This window comes from Copadichromis virginalis, linkage group LG6, assembly GCF_057382275.1.
Source record: "Copadichromis virginalis isolate Kocher_CV1m ecotype Utaka linkage group LG6, C_Virginalis_male_GT1.1, whole genome shotgun sequence".
Taxonomy (NCBI): domain Eukaryota; kingdom Metazoa; phylum Chordata; class Actinopteri; order Cichliformes; family Cichlidae; genus Copadichromis; species Copadichromis virginalis.
Genome location: NC_140623.1, coordinates 35,081,066 through 35,098,595, shown reverse-complemented (window position 1 = coordinate 35,098,595; position 17,530 = coordinate 35,081,066). Strand labels below are relative to the sequence as shown.

The 17,530-nt window shown below is 40.9% G+C and overlaps 2 protein-coding genes across 2 annotated transcripts in view; both read right to left on the bottom strand.

Annotated features, from left to right (window-relative positions):
• cnnm2b (cyclin and CBS domain divalent metal cation transport mediator 2b) overlaps positions 1-10,553 on the bottom strand; it is a 50,580-nt gene extending 40,027 nt beyond the window's left edge. Inside the window, exon 1 of the mRNA XM_085460134.1 lies at positions 8,887-10,553. Within this exon, the coding sequence (XP_085316260.1) occupies positions 8,887-10,372 (1,486 nt within the window). The 5' untranslated portion in view covers positions 10,373-10,553. The remainder of the gene's footprint in view (positions 1-8,886) is intronic.
• Positions 10,554-11,246: 693 nt separating this feature from the next.
• Positions 11,247-17,185, bottom strand: as3mt (arsenite methyltransferase). Its single transcript, XM_085460145.1, has 11 exons — positions 17,071-17,185; positions 16,695-16,743; positions 15,664-15,791; positions 15,434-15,584; positions 15,015-15,151; positions 14,855-14,924; positions 14,656-14,737; positions 14,447-14,578; positions 13,641-13,780; positions 13,432-13,554; positions 11,247-12,588 (listed from the first exon to the last, which is right to left on the bottom strand). The coding sequence occupies exons 1-11, from the start codon at positions 17,085-17,087 to the stop codon at positions 12,481-12,483; spliced, it is 1,137 nt and encodes a 378-aa protein (XP_085316271.1). The 5' UTR covers positions 17,088-17,185; the 3' UTR covers positions 11,247-12,480.
• Positions 17,186-17,530: the final 345 nt, after the last annotated feature.

Genomic DNA, 17,530 nt, shown 5'->3' with positions numbered 1-17,530 from the left:
TGCGCAGTGCCTTTGTTTTCATACGCACATGGCCGATTGTTGAGTGAAACAGATGAACCAGAATTGGTTTGTAAAAATGGTGCAACTTCCGTGATGTGGAACTGGTTTGGTGTTTGTCCGTCAGATACACAACAAAGCACATTTTTTTGCAGAACATGCAAGCGGCCGTTGTTATTGTCGTATTTGTCGGACTAAGATGCTCTTAAATCTGGGAGTAATCTGGGTCCTAAACTCCGTATACTTCAGGTCAAACAACACTGCAGCATCACTTAGAGTTAAAAACTGTCTAAATTCTTTCATCTTTAATAAAACGATCAGCATTGCTGCTTTACCAGGTGTAACTATAAAGTTTAACTTCCAGGCATCCATGAAAACAAAAGTTATTACATTTAACGGAGTTAGAAGTTAGCAGGAAGCTAGCGGAAGTTAGCTCGCTAGTTTCGCTAGTTACCTAAGCATGATATTGCATGTTCTGACTGAGAGATTTCTGAAAAAAATCAAACGTACAGCTCTGCTATCACTTCCAACATAAATGAAGACAGGAAACTAAACAGCAGTGACGTTTGTAGGGTTACTGAAGTTGGGCTAGCTGGTATATAATGATGTGCTACGTGATCGCTAGCGACACAGCTATGTTAGCATAACATAAACAGTGAAGCTGGAGGACGAACACTAACACTTTTCCACTTATAAAAGTTAACGTGAAGGTTCTTCATGGTTAGAGACAAATGCAATCGCATGGCAGGATGCTGTAAACGGACCAAACTTCAGTCAGGAGAACAACTGAGATAATCCATCCACAATACGAGGTTAGTCATTAATATACTGCAACAACATGGGAATAGAGCAGCTGCCAGAGAATTCAACATTAATGAATCAATGGTACAGAAGTGGAGGAAGCAAGAAGAATGAGTTTAATAAAGTTTGATTTATCTGACTGCTTTGTTTCGCTTAATGTGCCTTATAATCCCGTGCACCTTATGGTCCGAAAAATGCGTACTGCACACTGCAGTTTAATGTTGCAAAGCACCTCTTTTTAACTTCAGTGGATATTATACATGGTTATGCTCAGGATATGTCAGCCCATTTCTACTGGAAATGCCTTTTGGTTAAACTTTCAGCAAGGAATTTGCATTTGCACTGTTACATTTTTATAAAGCTTTAATGTACATAAAAACCAGCTTCTTGTTTAAGTGAAAATAAATGGAAGGTTGTCTTTTTGCGCTAGTAATGTTGTGGAGTTGTATTTTGTCTCGCATCAATTATATCGTCGGTTATATCGTTATCGCAAATTTTCAAATATATATCGTGATAAATATTTTTGGCCATATCGCCCTGCTCTATCACAGCGTGCCAAGAGAGGAACTGTGGTACTGCATAAGGAAGTCAGGAGCGGCTGAGAAGTACGTGAGTGTGGAGCAGGACATGTATGAGGACAGCAAGAGAGTGGTGAGGTGTGCAGTAGGAGTGACAGATGGGTTCGAGTGAAAGGCGGAGTAGCATTACATCAAAGATCGGCTCTGGGCCCCTTCTTGTTTGCAATGGTGATGAAGAGATTTATAGATGACGTCAGGAAAAAAACTTTGTAGATTATGATGTTTGCAGACAACACTGCGATCTATAGTTGGAGTAGGGAGCAGGCGGAAGAGAGTCTGCAAAGGTGGAGAGAAGAGGAATGAAAGTCAGAATACACAAGTTTGAATGAGAGGGAGACCGATATAATAGTGAGGATGCGATTAGGAGAGGTAGTGACGGTGGATGAGTTTAAATAGGCATGGTGGAGCAGATGGAGACGAGTGTTGGGTTGATTTATCAGAGAAGGGTAGGGGAAGATGTAGTCAGACTTGCTTTGATACATTATTTAGAGACAGGGGCACTGACAAAAACACAGGAAGGGGATCTATAATAATGATAATAATATATGGGACATGCCTCTCTGCCAGACAAATATAGTGTATTACAGAGTTTAAGTGGTGCAGAGGGTGGTCAGGATTATCCATGATGGATAACAGTGACCTCCTCGCTACACCAGCTCCACAAGTTCCAATTTGCAGCCAGTAATAGAGCCGGCCTTACTAATCAGTTTGTTCTGTTGGTGTCACCACCTGATGATGATTTCCCAGCAAACCACAGCAAAGTCCACCGTGCTCACCACAATTAACTGATAAAAAAAAAAATCACCTTTGTTTTGATTGACAGATTGAAGGCTCTCAGCTTCCTTAGGAACTAAAGTCTGCTCATTCCCTTTTAGTATATAGCCTCCAGTTCAGCCCAGGTACTTATACATCTGTACTACGTCAGTATCCTGTCCCATGATAGACACAGGTCATGAAGCCATTCTCTTCCTTCTGAAGTCAATAACCATCTTTCTGGTCTTATTCACATTAAGAAGCAGACAGTTCCTTCCAGACAGTTACACAAAAATCATCAACTAGTTCTTTGCCCTCCTCCTTCTGCCACATAAACATCCAACAACTACAGAACTGTTACAGCATCTCTATATCTGCCATGAACTGCAGGTGTACAATGTGAACAGCAATGGAGACAGGACAGAGACCTTTCTGCACAGCTGCTTTAGTACACATCGACAAATCAGACAGAGCACCGCTCAGTCTCACATACTGTGACCTGTCTGCCAGGTGGCCAGTAATCCATGAGATGGTGGATGCATTTACTCACACGTAGCTTCTCTTCTCGTATCATCCAGTTCTGCATCTCTGCACTCCATTGTACATATATACACAAAGTACTTTCTAGTGAATGCTTTCTAGTTCTGTTCTTTCTACAGCATTTCCATCCTCAGCTTTTTTCAGTAAGGAGTCTTAATGCCATTGTTTACCATTTTTAAAAAATGTTTTTCCAGCACCTGAAAGCATATGATCTGCGCAAATTGCTGGTGAACACAATGTGGAATTAAGGGAGAGGATCTGTTCCACAATAGTTCAGAATGTGTTAATGTAACACACTCAAGTCTGTTAGGGTCTGTTGGGATATGACAGACAATAATTTCCTCACTGGACAGTCTGCGCTAGGATCTGTGCAGATGTCCGAATCCCTGTCTGGTTTTTTGTGTGTCTTATCTAAGCCATCAACTGTTATGCATGCACACCTTTAAGTAAGTATAATAGGATAAGTATTATAAGTATAATAGGAATAGCTACTCAGCCATGGTGTCTCCAGCTGTCCATGTCTATGTCCACAACTTGGTATAATCAAGGCTTTAAGCAGTACAGTATACCAGCTCATATGACCACAGATCAGCCACAGATAGACATTTTTCTTTACATCAACTCTTTATTCAAGTCTGTGATCATTTTGAGACCATAAATGATATCCCTGAAAAGATGATGTGAGTACTTTTGCACTTTATTCATTAACCTCAAAGACAGCTTATCATGTAAAACATGTAAGTATATACATGTAAGATTTCAGTGGGCCTGGTCAGTCTCTCTCACATTAGATAATCATGCTGGTTACCTCAACACATGAAGATTACCAATGCTTTTTCAGGTGTTGTCAGCACGTGGCCTTTAAAGGGTAGTTATTAAATAATTCTCCATAATGTAGTACTGTGCTTACTATATATAAACTCTACTTTCTCAAAAACTCAAACAATTTTCTGGTATTCCCAAATGATTAAGTTAATAAATGACTTGTCTGGTTCAATCAGCAACAATAAGTGAACTAACCGCATGAATTAACGGCAACTAGTGAACTAGAAAAATCCTTTGTCAGGTGTTGTCTTAATACAAAGAAAAGCAATGAAAATTTCATCGTGACGGATTACATAATGCGCTTTCAACAGGCTTCTCCAAAACTACGCCCAGAGCCAGAAAATCTGGCGGCAGTGAGTTATTCATCGCTTTTAGTAAACGGGCTAAAACGCGCATTAACAACTTGTGTGGGCCTTTAAACTGAGTCACAGACAAGAAGTTACCAAACAACAGGTTACTACAACAGAGGTTTTCTGGCTTCTTTCTCAAAGACCTCCTAAAAGGGCTGCAGAAACAGAGGAATATGTTTACAAGTGAATCATTTTTGTTCTTATAAACCATGCAAACAGGTGCCTGAACAAATAAGCAGAAATCACAAGTGATATGATTATAAAAAGATAAGTGTTTAAATAATAAATAAATGCAGAGTGTTGGGTTTTTTTTAAATGATATTACATTCCACTCGAGAGAAAATCTGCAGCCGATGCCGTCTTCTGTAATACCAAGTATAGTGAAATGCAGACAACCTTTGATTCGAGGTAATTAGTTCTGATAAAGTGAGCGGCTGGCAGAAGAAGTCACGCTGAGTTCAAAGGGGTGTCCCTCATCAGGAAACATTAAGTGTTCTTACCAACATGATGTCATTTAATCCCAACACTTGATGCAGCGTTAAAAACCGAGGGTTACCAGGCAAACAATCCATCACGCTTTTTAGACATTTGCTATGACATGCTCCACACAAACCCCCAGAAAGAATAAAAACATTAAAAAAACGCAACACACACAAACTGCTGTCAGTATTTCAACAAGGCCCAAAAGAGAAAAAATGAGTTTCACTTTAAGACAAAGTCCTAAGCAAAGAGCCTGCAAGGCTGCTGAATCTGAATTAAGCATAGATTGGCCTATATTGCAGCAATTAGGGAACTAGTTCAAGTTGTGCCAGTTCTCATGTAGGTTCTTTTACACTGGGGACTTTTACTCTAAAATAGTGAAGAATACAGTGCAGTCTGGGCTAGGAAACAGTGGTTGAATTGAAAAGACCACGGTGGAATGAACTTTTCATTTAACAGCAGAAAAGGTTTGCAGATGAGTGCTGTGCTTTGAAAGAAGAATGTGGCATAATAGCTTGTAGGCATGACTAAACAGTATGCATGTGAAATAACATATTTATCACCAGCACGCAGGAGAATAACCGCATCAATCACACACGCGATTTGAAAATAGGAGATAAGATAAACTGACTCTAAGTGCCCGTGCATCTGATGCTGCACGAGTGGCCCGGCTTCCCCAGAATCAGAAAGCAGAGTGGTGTAGAGGAACATGTGTGCAACCTGATTTGAGCTCTCATGCCTACGGTAAATCCATTCCTCCTCTCAAAAAGCTTGGAACACTGTATGTGAAGGGGTGACTAACTTGCACTTTCAGGAATATTGCACATAACTGGAAGCCAGAAGGGCAGCTAAATTCCTGTTTTTGCCCCAGCTACTTGGTTTTGTCCCAAAAGGCACTCACTGACCCACTCATTAACGGGTAAAGCTGCAGCTTGACAAGAAACCCCCAGATGACAGTAATTGTTGCAGTCGCAGATGGAGAGCAATTAATGAAGGGTCAGAAGTTTCCAGAAGTGTGTCTGCCTGCATTAAACACCTCCTGTATGAATCTCACTGTAACCCTTGACCTAGGACCTCGATGGAGCTGGGTAAAACATAAGCAGGGGCACGTTGATTATGGTGGCTTCTCTATATTTCAAGTAAAATGAGCACTTCTGAGAATCTTTTTAAACCTTAACAAAGAGTAGAATCAGCATCACGGTGAATTATGTAATGCTGCACAGTCTGAAATCCTCTCTTACAAATCCACAACTGTGAAGAGGAACCAACTTATGAAAAAAGTTCTGATCCGATGCTCTAACACAGTCTCTACCGTGAGCAGCATGTTTTGGGACTGTTTCTTTTTTTTTTTGTAACCGACTCCAAACGACTATGCAGCTCCGCAAGCGGCATCAAATTAATTAACAATGACTTACAATACAAAGCACTTTGAACTGAGTGTGTGCTGTGAACAGAGCCAGATTGACGGGAAACTTTGACCCCGCAGGCCTCCCCACAGCAGTTGCTTATGACTTGCCTCCCTTGAATTCCCCTCTGGTGCACTGCCAGCAGCACAGACGCTATACCCTCCAGAGCTGAGTGTTTATGATTAAGTATGCAGGTGTAATGATGCGAAAACTTAATGTATGCGTCTTTTAGTGGGAGTATGTGAACAGAATTCACAAATTGCAACTAACTACTGCAAACAGATACACCCGGTTACCCATTTACAAACATATCTGAGATGAATGGAGCTGAATTATTTAAAGCATCATTATGCAACAAGACACTCTCTCTGCTAACGGGCAAAATACTTCTACAGAGAAAAACTTCACATTATTTTATTAATTGTCTCTTTTTAAGTATTTCAAACCAAAGTATGTCACGGCTGCTTAGGCAGCAGCTTTTATTTAAACATAAACTCAGTGTTAGGTATGTAGCAAGTGTTTGGATGCTGAGGACGGAACATGAACCGATGCCCCGGGATATTTAATGAGGTGCATGCAGATGTTTTAAACTCCGACCACATCTGCAGCTTGTGCACAAACTGAGGAATGACTCTAAAGCAAACTAAGCACGAGTGGAACAGTGGTGCAGTGGTTATGAATATCGCCTCATAGCAAAAGGGCCCTGGATTTGAGACTGTCAGCTGCCTGGCATCTTTATTTGTTTGGTATGTGGATGTTGTCCCTGCGCCTGTGTGGGATCGCTCCATTCTCATTAGGCTAATTAGTGATTCTAAATTGCCTGGAAGCATAAGCGGCTGTCCTTTTCTCTCTGTGATAGATGGGTGACCAGTCAAGGTTGTACCCCACCTCTTATCCTATGACAGTTGGGATAAGCTCCAGGCTAGCATGGCCCTGAACTGGATAAGGAGTTAAGAAAGTGGATAGATAGAAAAATATGCATCTAATTAAAAAGAGTAGAAAACGGTTTGTCTTAGTTTATTGTTTTTTTGTCGAAACAAATTGTGCAGGAGTGTAATTATTAATTACTAAATCTCCATCAGAGCAAGGCACATTTTCCTTCCTTAAGAAGAAAATGTAAAAGTAAATATGTAAGAAAAATTGTGTATGTTTCTGTTCTGTGTCCTGTGTACTGTTTGTTTGTATATGTGTCTTTTTGGCTGCTGTTACAACCAAATTTCCCCTTGTGGGACAATTAAAGGATTATTCTATTTTATTCTAAAATGTTGCTACCTTACAAAAATAAAAACTTCACACAAGTTTCTGTGTCACTGAAATATGGTGACTAATGAATCAACAACCCAATTATTTTCTTTTCACTAGCAGGGACCACATCCTCGGTAACGATGGGCGATGAGGGATGAGGAAGTGTGACTGGTGCTGCGGTTTGGGGAAGGCCTCGAAGGGGACTGGCGACGGCTCTCGGGCCGGGCAGATCCCCATGTACTAACGAGAAATGAATGAAGGAAAGGAAGAGAGGAGAAGAGGAGAAGAGAGGGAAAAATGAGGGGGAAGGGTGGGGCGTGAAAATGAGAACAGCAGGTATTGGAGGAGGGGGGCTTTTATAGGCTGAGGCCGGAGGGGGCGTGAAGGTAGGAGTGTTCCCACTCCTGAAATTCAGATGATATCTCCACCAAAACAGTTCCCAGTTAATGTTCTGCAATATTACTTATCAATGAAGTGACTTGTGGATTCAGCGCCATTGTGTAGCACACACACACACACACACACACACACACACACACACACACACACACACACACACACACACACACACACACACAGGAACACAAGTAAACACAAACATTCAAATATTCACTAAATGGTTGTAACACACAAAATCTTAGTCATCAGATGTCTACTACAATCACAACAGAGATATGTAATAATAAAAAGAAATTGCAAACATTTGCTGATCTTAGTATTCTGATAAAATAACAGGATGGTGAACTTTCTCTGTTGACTCAGAAAACTGGTGCATGTCTGTGACTAGTCAGCTGTAATGAAAATAAATAAACAAACACCCCCCTCCCCAAATAGTATATTATGTAATGCTAATTTGGCAGAGGAACTACACCTAATTTCTGGTAATGGAGCTCGCTGATTTGTTCTGTTTTTCCTCCCAATTAATCCTCTTAAAGTGAAGCGAATATTCTAATAAGCGCACAACAGTCATGTTTTTTCCCCCTAGTTTTAAGAGTTCATAAATCAGCTGCTGACAGGTGTGTCTGTATATGCATCAGTCCAGTCCAGCACCAAATCTACAAACCCTTTCCAGGAATAACTTAGTCAGAAGCAACAACAGTGAGGGGGTTGGCTATGCAAAACATCAGATAAACCGTGGGTGAGGTAAACATCTTTCTCAAACACCATGCGCATACAAATACACACAGCACACGGGGGGCTTGAGGGTGTTAGAGGTTGTTATTCATTATCCACACGACTGCATTCCAGGATTGGACAAAAAAAGAGTTATCGCCACCATCACTCTGAAGCAAGCGCATGAGAGGCAGACAGGGATTTAAGCAGGTTCTCAAACAAGATGCCCCCACCTGATAACCTCAGTGCTGCTGTTGCACTATTCCCACATGTCCTAATGCATTTACAAATGAGAGAGAGCAAGAGATGAAAGGAATGGGAAAGTGTGAAAAGGGTTGAATAGGAGGAGGGCAAGGCATGAGGAGGAAAAGCAGGAGGAGAGAGAGAGAGTGTGAACATTAACACTTAATGGAAGTGATGGAGAATGATAAGGACACCTGCTTCTCCACTTTACAGGAAGTGACCTGTGAAGATGTGGCATCTACACCTGTGGCAGATTCAGTGTTGTCTGAGGGGGAAAGAACCTTTGCTGCTACCTCCCTCATCTCTTTTTCCTTCAGTACAAGAAATTATTGAGGAATTCCTCTTCCTTCTTTTTATTGCTCAATATCTGATTTTAGACATTTGACCTATAGATACACCACATGCACTCAGTGACTCCTTGCATCATAAACGATAACTCATGTATCTACCTTGCCTTATCCAACAAAGAGAGTGGTCATGTGAAAGACCTGCCTAGAACAGACATCAACCTTTAACACATTCCAGGTGTCAAAGGTTGTTGCAAAACTCTCTTACCTTTTTTAAACTCCTCCAGCATTGCGTCAAGCTTGGTGTCATTGAACACAAAATGCAACGGGTGGCTGTAAAACTTTGTGATGGTTTTGAGCGGAGTGCAATCATCCGGGTCCACGAAGGCCAGGTCCTTGACCAAGAGCAGATCCACTATATTGGACCTCTCGCCCTCGAAAACGGGGATGCGCGTGTAGCCGCTCTTCATTATCTCGGACATGGTATTGAAGTCCAGCGTTGCATCCCCAGGAATCATGAAGCAATCCCTCAGCGGCGTCATCACGTCCTCTACAGTCTTAGTCCTGAGCTCCAGCGCGCCCTGGATGATGTTCAGCTCCTCTTTCACCAGATCGTTGTAGGGGTCCGTGACGCGCAGCATCTCCAGAAGCTTCTCTCTGTTGTACACGGTTCCTATCTCCTGTCCGAGCAGGTAGTCCAGCAGCTTACTGACTGGGTAGGACGCAGGGAAGGTAAGCAGCATGAAGAACTTGGTGAGGAATATGGTGTTGGCTCCCACAGCGAGGCCGTGCCTGGAGCAGATGGCCTGTGGCACAATTTCCCCAAAAATGACTATACCGATGGTGGACATGACAACAGCAATCAAGCCCGAACCGGCGATATCATCCAGCAAGATGGTTAGCGTGGTGTTCACTAACACGTTCCCGAGCAGAAGAGAGCATAGCAAATAATTCCCTTGGCTCCTGACCGGCTCTATTTTTTTGGCGTAATTCTTCTCCCTTTCCGTGCCGCAGTTCTGCACTATCTGGAGTTCCATGGGGTCCAGAGCCATGAGCCCCAGGTTCAGCCCGCTGAACATACCGGACAGGCAAAGCAACATGGAGATGAAGATGACCTGGAGCCAGAAAGGCAGCAGAAACTTTTTCTCCTCCACCACTATCACTTTGGTGTCATCCCCATCGTGGTAGATCCAGGTGTTCTCCGTCCGCGGGTCGTGCATCCCGGCCACGGCTGGTGTCGAGGTGGCGATGCAAAGGTAATACGTTTTACTCCTCTCCGTCTTTCGCAAAGGTTTGACCTCAATTTCAACTATACCGGATGTCTTTCGATTCAGGATGATGTAGGGCAATATCATTATATCCGAAGTCCTAAAACCACAGGGGTGCAAGCCGGACGAGTCCTCCTGGCTCTGGTTATCCCCCGAGGAGCTGTCAATGCTCCCAATCACCCGGCTCCGCTCATGTTCCGTGAAAGCAATTTTGGACCAGGTCTCGTTGTTGATGTTCTGCCCGTACACTCTTAATTTTACCCGAGAGCGCTCACTCACCCGCAGGTAGCCCTTATCCATGAAGGAAATGTCGTCCGTGTCCTCCAGTCGGAGCCCTATGATGACGGTCTCCTCGGACCCTTCCTTGCCACTTGTCGGGGTGACACAGCAGCCAGTGACAGTTAAGAAAATCATCGCCAAAGCTCGGACCCGGTTAAGTGACGCCATTTTTGCAGCGGTGGGTGCTTGGGATAACGGTTCTGCCATATTGATAACAACTGGCAACCAACCTCCTGAATGAAAAGGGCTTTTAAAAATCAGAGCCAGTCGGAGTCCGCCTTCATCTCCGCCCAGGGTTGCCGTGACTTGTGCATCGGGACCTGCTCGTTCCCACTACGTGTCCGACACTGATGACTCGCGAGCGCAGGCTTACGGGCCAACTCGTGCCTCCCCTGGTGTCCCCGATACAGGCGACGGCGACGACCAATCGGGAGGTTCCGCTGGCCGGGAGGCGGGGCGTCCGCAGCCTCCTTGACGAATCAAATTCCAAAACAAGTGCACCTCATGTTAGGAGACAGATAGGACTTTACTCGTGACTTCTTAAAACATATCATGCTAGAAAAGACAATCACAATACCCGGTCTAAATGTTTAAAAAAGGCACGTGCAAAGATTAAAGGTTAACTAAAATAAATACTACAACATGTTTTATCTATATAGACTATCAAAGGTTGGGACATGTTAATTTGTTTTCCTCCTATCGCATTGCATCATACTGCATGCTGAAACTCCGAAGCACTATCTATATCATGTCTCATTTTAATGACAGGTATTACAGTGGACAGTAATATGTTCTTAGACTGACTAACTTGAAGAGGTTAAAGTTGTCAAAACCATTAAACACATATACATATACGTCATTGAGATGTGTAATACAAAAAACAATTTCTTTAATACAATTATCTCTTATTAGACTATTTATCTTTTCCCCCTTTAAACTTAAAATGAAACTAAAGCGAGAGATCCTGACCACCATGTCTTGAACTGGTCCCCTTAACCAAAGCTTTTCCCAAATACAAATGTGCATTTGTACCCTTAGAAATAATGCACTACATCATAGGAGCAAAGATGAAAATAGAAGAGTCATTTCATTAATTAATATTTATTGTGTTTTATCAGAAATAACACATAACCATCACAATAATGAGAAATAATTTGTACACTTTTGTTGAAGCATATCTTAAAGCCAGTCTGCAAAACAATTAAGCACCGATTTACTAAAACACAGGTTTTAAGGGAAGTAAAAAGTATTGTGTGAATAAACAATGTCAGTTTTATGGGTAAAAAAATAATTAGACTAAGCAGGCATATGACAAAATGAGGCACAAATGAAGAAGTTGCTCTTCTTAATACTGCTCATGGTTGTTAAAAGGTTTTAAATTTGTTGCATTTTTATTTTACCTTACTAAAGTTTTCCTTTTATCTATACAATATAATTATGTTAATGAATTGTTACCATATTTAATCCTTTCATAAAATATTAACTGGGAGCACTTGCAGAACCCTTAAATCCCTCAAAGTGATATTGTTATCTTGTTTGCGCAAGATAATTTATAGCCTAGGTACTCAACATGTGGCCTGTGGACCAGTGTCAGACTTCAAAAATGTTATGTGGCTTCTAATCACCCTTGATTCAACAACAGTTCAGTCAAAACCAATGGATAGTACCGCTGAAAACTAGAAGCAGGGAGCAGATCTCTTCAATTTTAACTATTTTCTTTGACATTATAGCAAAATAAACCACCCTAACCTTAATTTAAAAAATAGTTGGTACAATTTAACAACCACCTCACTCTGATAAGACAAACTAAAATTATTTGATGTGAGATTTCTTTTCCTTATGGTCCTAAATCATATGCTGGCTCCTTAAATTGGCTCATATGCACTTGAAGCAACTTCAAATACAAACACTTTGATTACACAATAAAACATTTTAAAGTCATCAGCAGAACTCATTTCTCTGCAGGCCATACACTTGTGGTCCTTCACATAGTCATTCAGTATGTGAAGCAAATGGTGGCTTTGTGTAATTGCAATGCAGGGTGTTCCAAAGTGAAACTAAAACTTGACCAGCTGAGATGTCTCCATTATACACTGGGTGGGTGAAGTTGTTTGAGCAACCAGTATCTATTAAATTATGATCTACCCACAAGGTGTTTATTGTTTATCGATGTAATGAAGTTGTGAGGTCATATATGAGGAACATGATTATGTTTAATTAAAATGAATTAATTAATACTCATGGAAGTTCACCAAACATGTAGACATTATTGGTAGGCAGGAAGCTGAGCCTGTTTCTTTGTGCTCTTCCCACCATCATTTGCAGCAGCCAGCAGACTGTGTGCTGCAGCATCCCCCAGTGGCTGATGCAGGGCCTTGCACACCCAACTTCAGGGCCAGCTCAAAAGGGTCCTCAATGCCAGCCTGTATGAATAATTCAGCCAAGCAGAAGCATTAAAAGAACAAGCACCCAGTTACAAGAATGTATCATGTAACATTTGTGTTTCATCCCAAATCACTGTAAGCAAGGTCACAAAATTGAAGAAGTGAATCCAGGTACTATTACGGTACATTATAACAGAACACCGGCTCCTCTACACAGAGTCTTGTTATGGCCCTGTGCTTCCTTTATCAGTTACTGGTTGTTCATTAAGTCACAATTTCAAAGCAGCTGTTCTTTCCATGAATAAGACCAAAGGCTTTTTTATTACTATTATCAGCACACTGCTGTAGTGATTACAGAAAACTCTTCCAGACGAGACTTCACACTGTCCAAACTGTTAATAATGAGGTGGATTTTGATAAGCCTTTACCATTTTAATTTACTTCTATTTCTCATATCAGAAGAGAAAAAAAAATCTTTAATGAGCGGTTAACAAGTTAGAGAACTCATTTTTAAAAAATTTTAAAGCGGTGCTGTTAGAGGTGTATGTGCATAAAATGATTGCAAGCCCTGATGAAATGGTATTCTATTAGCTGAGTGTAGAACATTCCTTCTTGTTCAAGGTTCCCCAGCATGACTCCACAGTCTGGTTATGAGTCCAAGACAGCTGCTTGACCTTGTGCTTGTGCATGTGTGTATGTATGTTTGAGCGGTACGTGAATGTCCAAGAATGTACAGCATGCAGAAGCACATGCATGTGTGTTTGTGAGCGCAGTTTGACAGAGGCGCTCTGCCCTCTGGGCGTGTCACACAAATTGATACCAGAAACATACTGACCCCTAATGTGTAAAAGAGACATCCAAGAATTTAAACACAACACTGACCTTAGGTTTGACTCCACAGGGCCCAGTGGGGCCCCCCAGTGGCTGGAAAGTAAAGTCCTCTGCAAATCTGGAATGTGTCAGTATGTTGGCCACCTCTCCATCCACCTCCACAACTTCATTGGCCTACAAAATACATCCAAATCTGAAATCATTTGCACAGTTTAAGCGAGTAGAAGGCTGATGTATATTCTAATTCAGAATATACAGACCATGAAGGTGTACTGACAGTCAAACTGGAAACTATCCTCTGCCCCTGTAATGCCACCATTATATATGACTTTGCAGTTCTTGGTGTTCCCCTTGGGGACCTTAAACAAGCGGTATGTGGCAGAAACAAACTTGAAGTCACCTGTATTAAACACACAAGATTGAAATTAAAAAAATTAATAAATTTCAGGTCATGCAAGAAGGTTAGCAGCTCTCAAAATGTGAAATAACTTGGAATCTTGTAATGTTACATTAGTTGTAACTGTAGCTACATAAATATAGGTTAGGAGAAAACCAGCAGTGACATAATAGTGCAAGCTAACTTAGTAATGTTTATTTGTAGGGTTAATCTATAAAATGTTCTTCTTTAAGAACTTGTGCAAAAGGATTCTCTGATAGCATCATTCATGTCGATTGTGCCTGTATGTACAACTGACATGAATGTCACTGGATATTTACTCTTTTCCAGAGCTCTGTAAACTCCAAAGATGGCTGTGTGGGAAAATCCCAGTAGATCATCAATTTCTGAAATAATCATACCAGCTTATCTGGCACTAACAACCACGCCACATTCAAAGTTACCTAAATCACCTCCCCCCCCCCATTCTGATGCTCGGTCTGAACTTCAGCAGGTCATCATGACCATGTCGACATGCCTATGCGCACCGAGCTGCAGTCATGTGATTTACTGACTAGATATTTGCATTAAAAAGCAGCTGAACAGATGTACCTAACAAAGTGGCTGTTGAGTGTAATTCTGTATCAAGCAAATAATGCAAAAGTCAAGCAAGTAAAAAAGCTGTCAAACCAAGAATGTCCTGCAGTTCCTTGTTGTCAACAGTGATGACACTGGCCGTAACCAGCCGTGGGGGGCTGAAGCCCACTTTTTCAGCCAATTGTAGGAGATCCTTCCAGCAGAGTGCTCCAGCAAGGCACTCACCTGCAAAGATAAAACAGACTATGATATTCTGGTGGGTGCTTGTCAATTTATGGCAGTAGAATATTAATTAGACGCACCCCATAACACTTTGTGATTTTTAATTTCCTCTGTTAATCTTCCATTGCTGTAAATGTCACTGAAGTACAGCTCACCACCATCCTAATGAGGAAAAATGAGAAAGTGTATGTAAATGTGTAAATATTTGCTTAGCTTTGCTCTCATAGTTTTATGATTGAAGATTTAATAACAATATTTAAAAAATGAGAAGCAGCGTACCTTAAGTACTTTGTAAGCTTCAGTCAGTACCAGCCTCTTGTCTGGAGAAAGATTCACCACACAGTTGGAGCTAAGCAAAAGCAGAAGATGTTCAAAACTGTTATTCTATGATTATATATTGTTAAACTGCACACAAAAAAGGATTAGTAAGACACCTTACATAATTACATCAAACGAGTCATTTTCCAGACCTGCCTCGGTCAAGGCTTCGATGTAGCCTTGGACAAAATTTATATTTGGCTTCTTGTAGCCAAACTCTTTCATATGATGGTCCACATAGGTCCTGGCCAACTCCAGCTGGAATTTAAAAAAATAAAAAAAATAAAAAGGTATTTATCAGAATTTATCAGTATCACTCAATAAGTCCAAAACTTTTTGGTTGTATTTAAGGCATGCATGCATACAGAACAGAGTTTTGTCTTTACAAATTAAGAAGTTGAAAAATCTTCACTTAGAAGATTTTAACAGCCTTAAATAGAGTTTTGGAGATATTCTGAGTTCAATTCAGTATCATTTAACCATCAGCTAGGATGCACCGATTAATCATAAGGCCAATGCAGCGATACGGATGTTCAATACCTGGCCATCAGTCATGTCAATACCAGTGACATGTCCCTTCTCACCCACAAGCTGACTCAACATATAGCAGTCCCTCCCACTTCCACTGCCCAAATCTAGTATCCTGCAGCCCTCTAAGCATTCTGGCACAACCAAACCACAGCCATAGTACCTGTGGGAGACAAAAACATATCAGGTTCACTGATTTTGAAGTGTGACTAGAAGAACAGAGAGGTCAGCAACCCACTAACCTAGCAGTGATTTCAGGGTGTACTTTCTTCAGTGCCTGGCGAATGAAGTCAGGGGTGGGCTGGACTGGAGCCACACAGGCATTGGTCTTTAGGTCTGAGGTTTTCTTCAGCCTCTTGCCATAATAATCCTGTTTTCACAAAGAAATCTTGGTAACAGTAGCTCCTCATTATAAAGCAGACTATTTATTTATAAATAAACAGTTTGTTTGCTCCCGTTGTCTCAGCAACATAAATAAAATCCTTTGGGACCCATCTCACCATGATGATGCACTGTTTGAACATCTACCTTCAGGCAGACGTTTCAGAGCCATAAAGACATAATAGACTAAGGAGCTTAGTCTGTTAAGCTTTTATCCCTCAGCCATCAACATGCTGAAGACTGCTAAATTACGGACAACCAGATTCAATACAACTTACATATACAATGTTTACATTGTTACAGCATGATCTCATGTTTACATGTTTACAATTGTAGTTACCCTTGGTATTTAAGCTAACACCAGCAAACGGGAAGAAGCACAATATGGAAACGATTGTGTGTGTGTGTGTGTGTGTGTGTGTATATATTAAAAAAAAAAAAAATTATATATATATATATATATATATATATATATACACACACATACATATATACACACACACACACACACACACACACACACATAGATATATAGATAGGTATATATACACTAATTTCTATTCTTCTTTTGCACTGAGGTAATTGCACCTCAATTTCCCTGTTTAATGTTTCATTGCTATAATGTCAATACAAATTGTGATTCTGATACTGTCTGACTCTGAGGCTGCATTGGAAACTGACCATACAAGCAATGGAACAAAACTGCTGGACAGACACCTTAATGAGCACAACTACGGCTAACATGTGTTTATTTTTAAATGACAGATGATCTGTACAAACAGATCATTTACTCATCAGGGGCCAGATCTGTTTTAACAGTTACATAAATACTGAAAATAGGCTAACAACACTCTGTCATGAGCAGTCCCACTACCGACTGGTGTTATTTTACCTTCACATCCACGTGAATCGTGCTATCAGAGAATCCCTTTGGACACGTACTTTAAAAAAAGAAAAGAAAAAAGAAAACATGAGTTACAGATTAGCCCTCCAAATACACGTCAGTAAGTTAGCCTACGCCAAGTCACTGCTAGTTCTCTGCTGACTTAAACTGATGTAGCTTTAGTTACAAGTAAGGTCACATTACAAGATCACAAGTTATTTTAGTCTTTAACTTGACACTTTATGACTATTGTTTCTTTAAAATAACCGTGTACGTATCATAACAACATTAAAGGTGAAGGTTCAACCTGACACACGTCACTCGCTGAATTTAGAACAGCTGCAGCTTGAAATTGGACAATGCACAAGGATTAGGCTGTTTTTACCTCTTTCCATGGTCCATGGTTACATTACGTTCGCTTCCCAAGTAAAGGAAAATCTCAGTGTGCTGTCAAGTTTCCTTACTTTGAACGAACATTGTGCGTTTCACTTCCTGTTTTACCAGCGCGCCCTCTACTTGCCTCACTGCCTAACATAACAGCAACAATGTGACAGCATTTCACATTGTTGCTGTATTAATTCAATGCATTTGATTTGATTTAATAGAAACAAGGCTATCGATTTCATGGGGATTTCCAAGAGGAAGCATGGGACACTCCCACCAATCATTCAGCTCAATAATAATAGATAAATAATTAAAACTAGGAGTTACAGAATATAATAATATTATACTATATTATAATGTTGCCTTCTTGTTAAATGGTAAGGTGCCTTCTATATGTGGTCAGTGACGGTTTATCAGTTTACAATAAAAACAGCTGTCCACCTGCAAGTAAACCGTTTTTA

What these genes read in the sequence shown, in the direction of transcription:
- as3mt (XM_085460145.1), bottom strand. An exon ending in TTGACATGACTGATGGCCAG is followed by an intron (nt 15,152 to 15,433) that starts GTATTGAACATC and finishes TTTAAATTCCAG; the next exon opens with CTGGAGTTGGCCAGGACCTA. An exon ending in CCTGTGGAGTCAAACCTAAG is followed by an intron (nt 12,589 to 13,431) that starts GTCAGTGTTGTG and finishes TTATTCATACAG; the next exon opens with GCTGGCATTGAGGACCCTTT.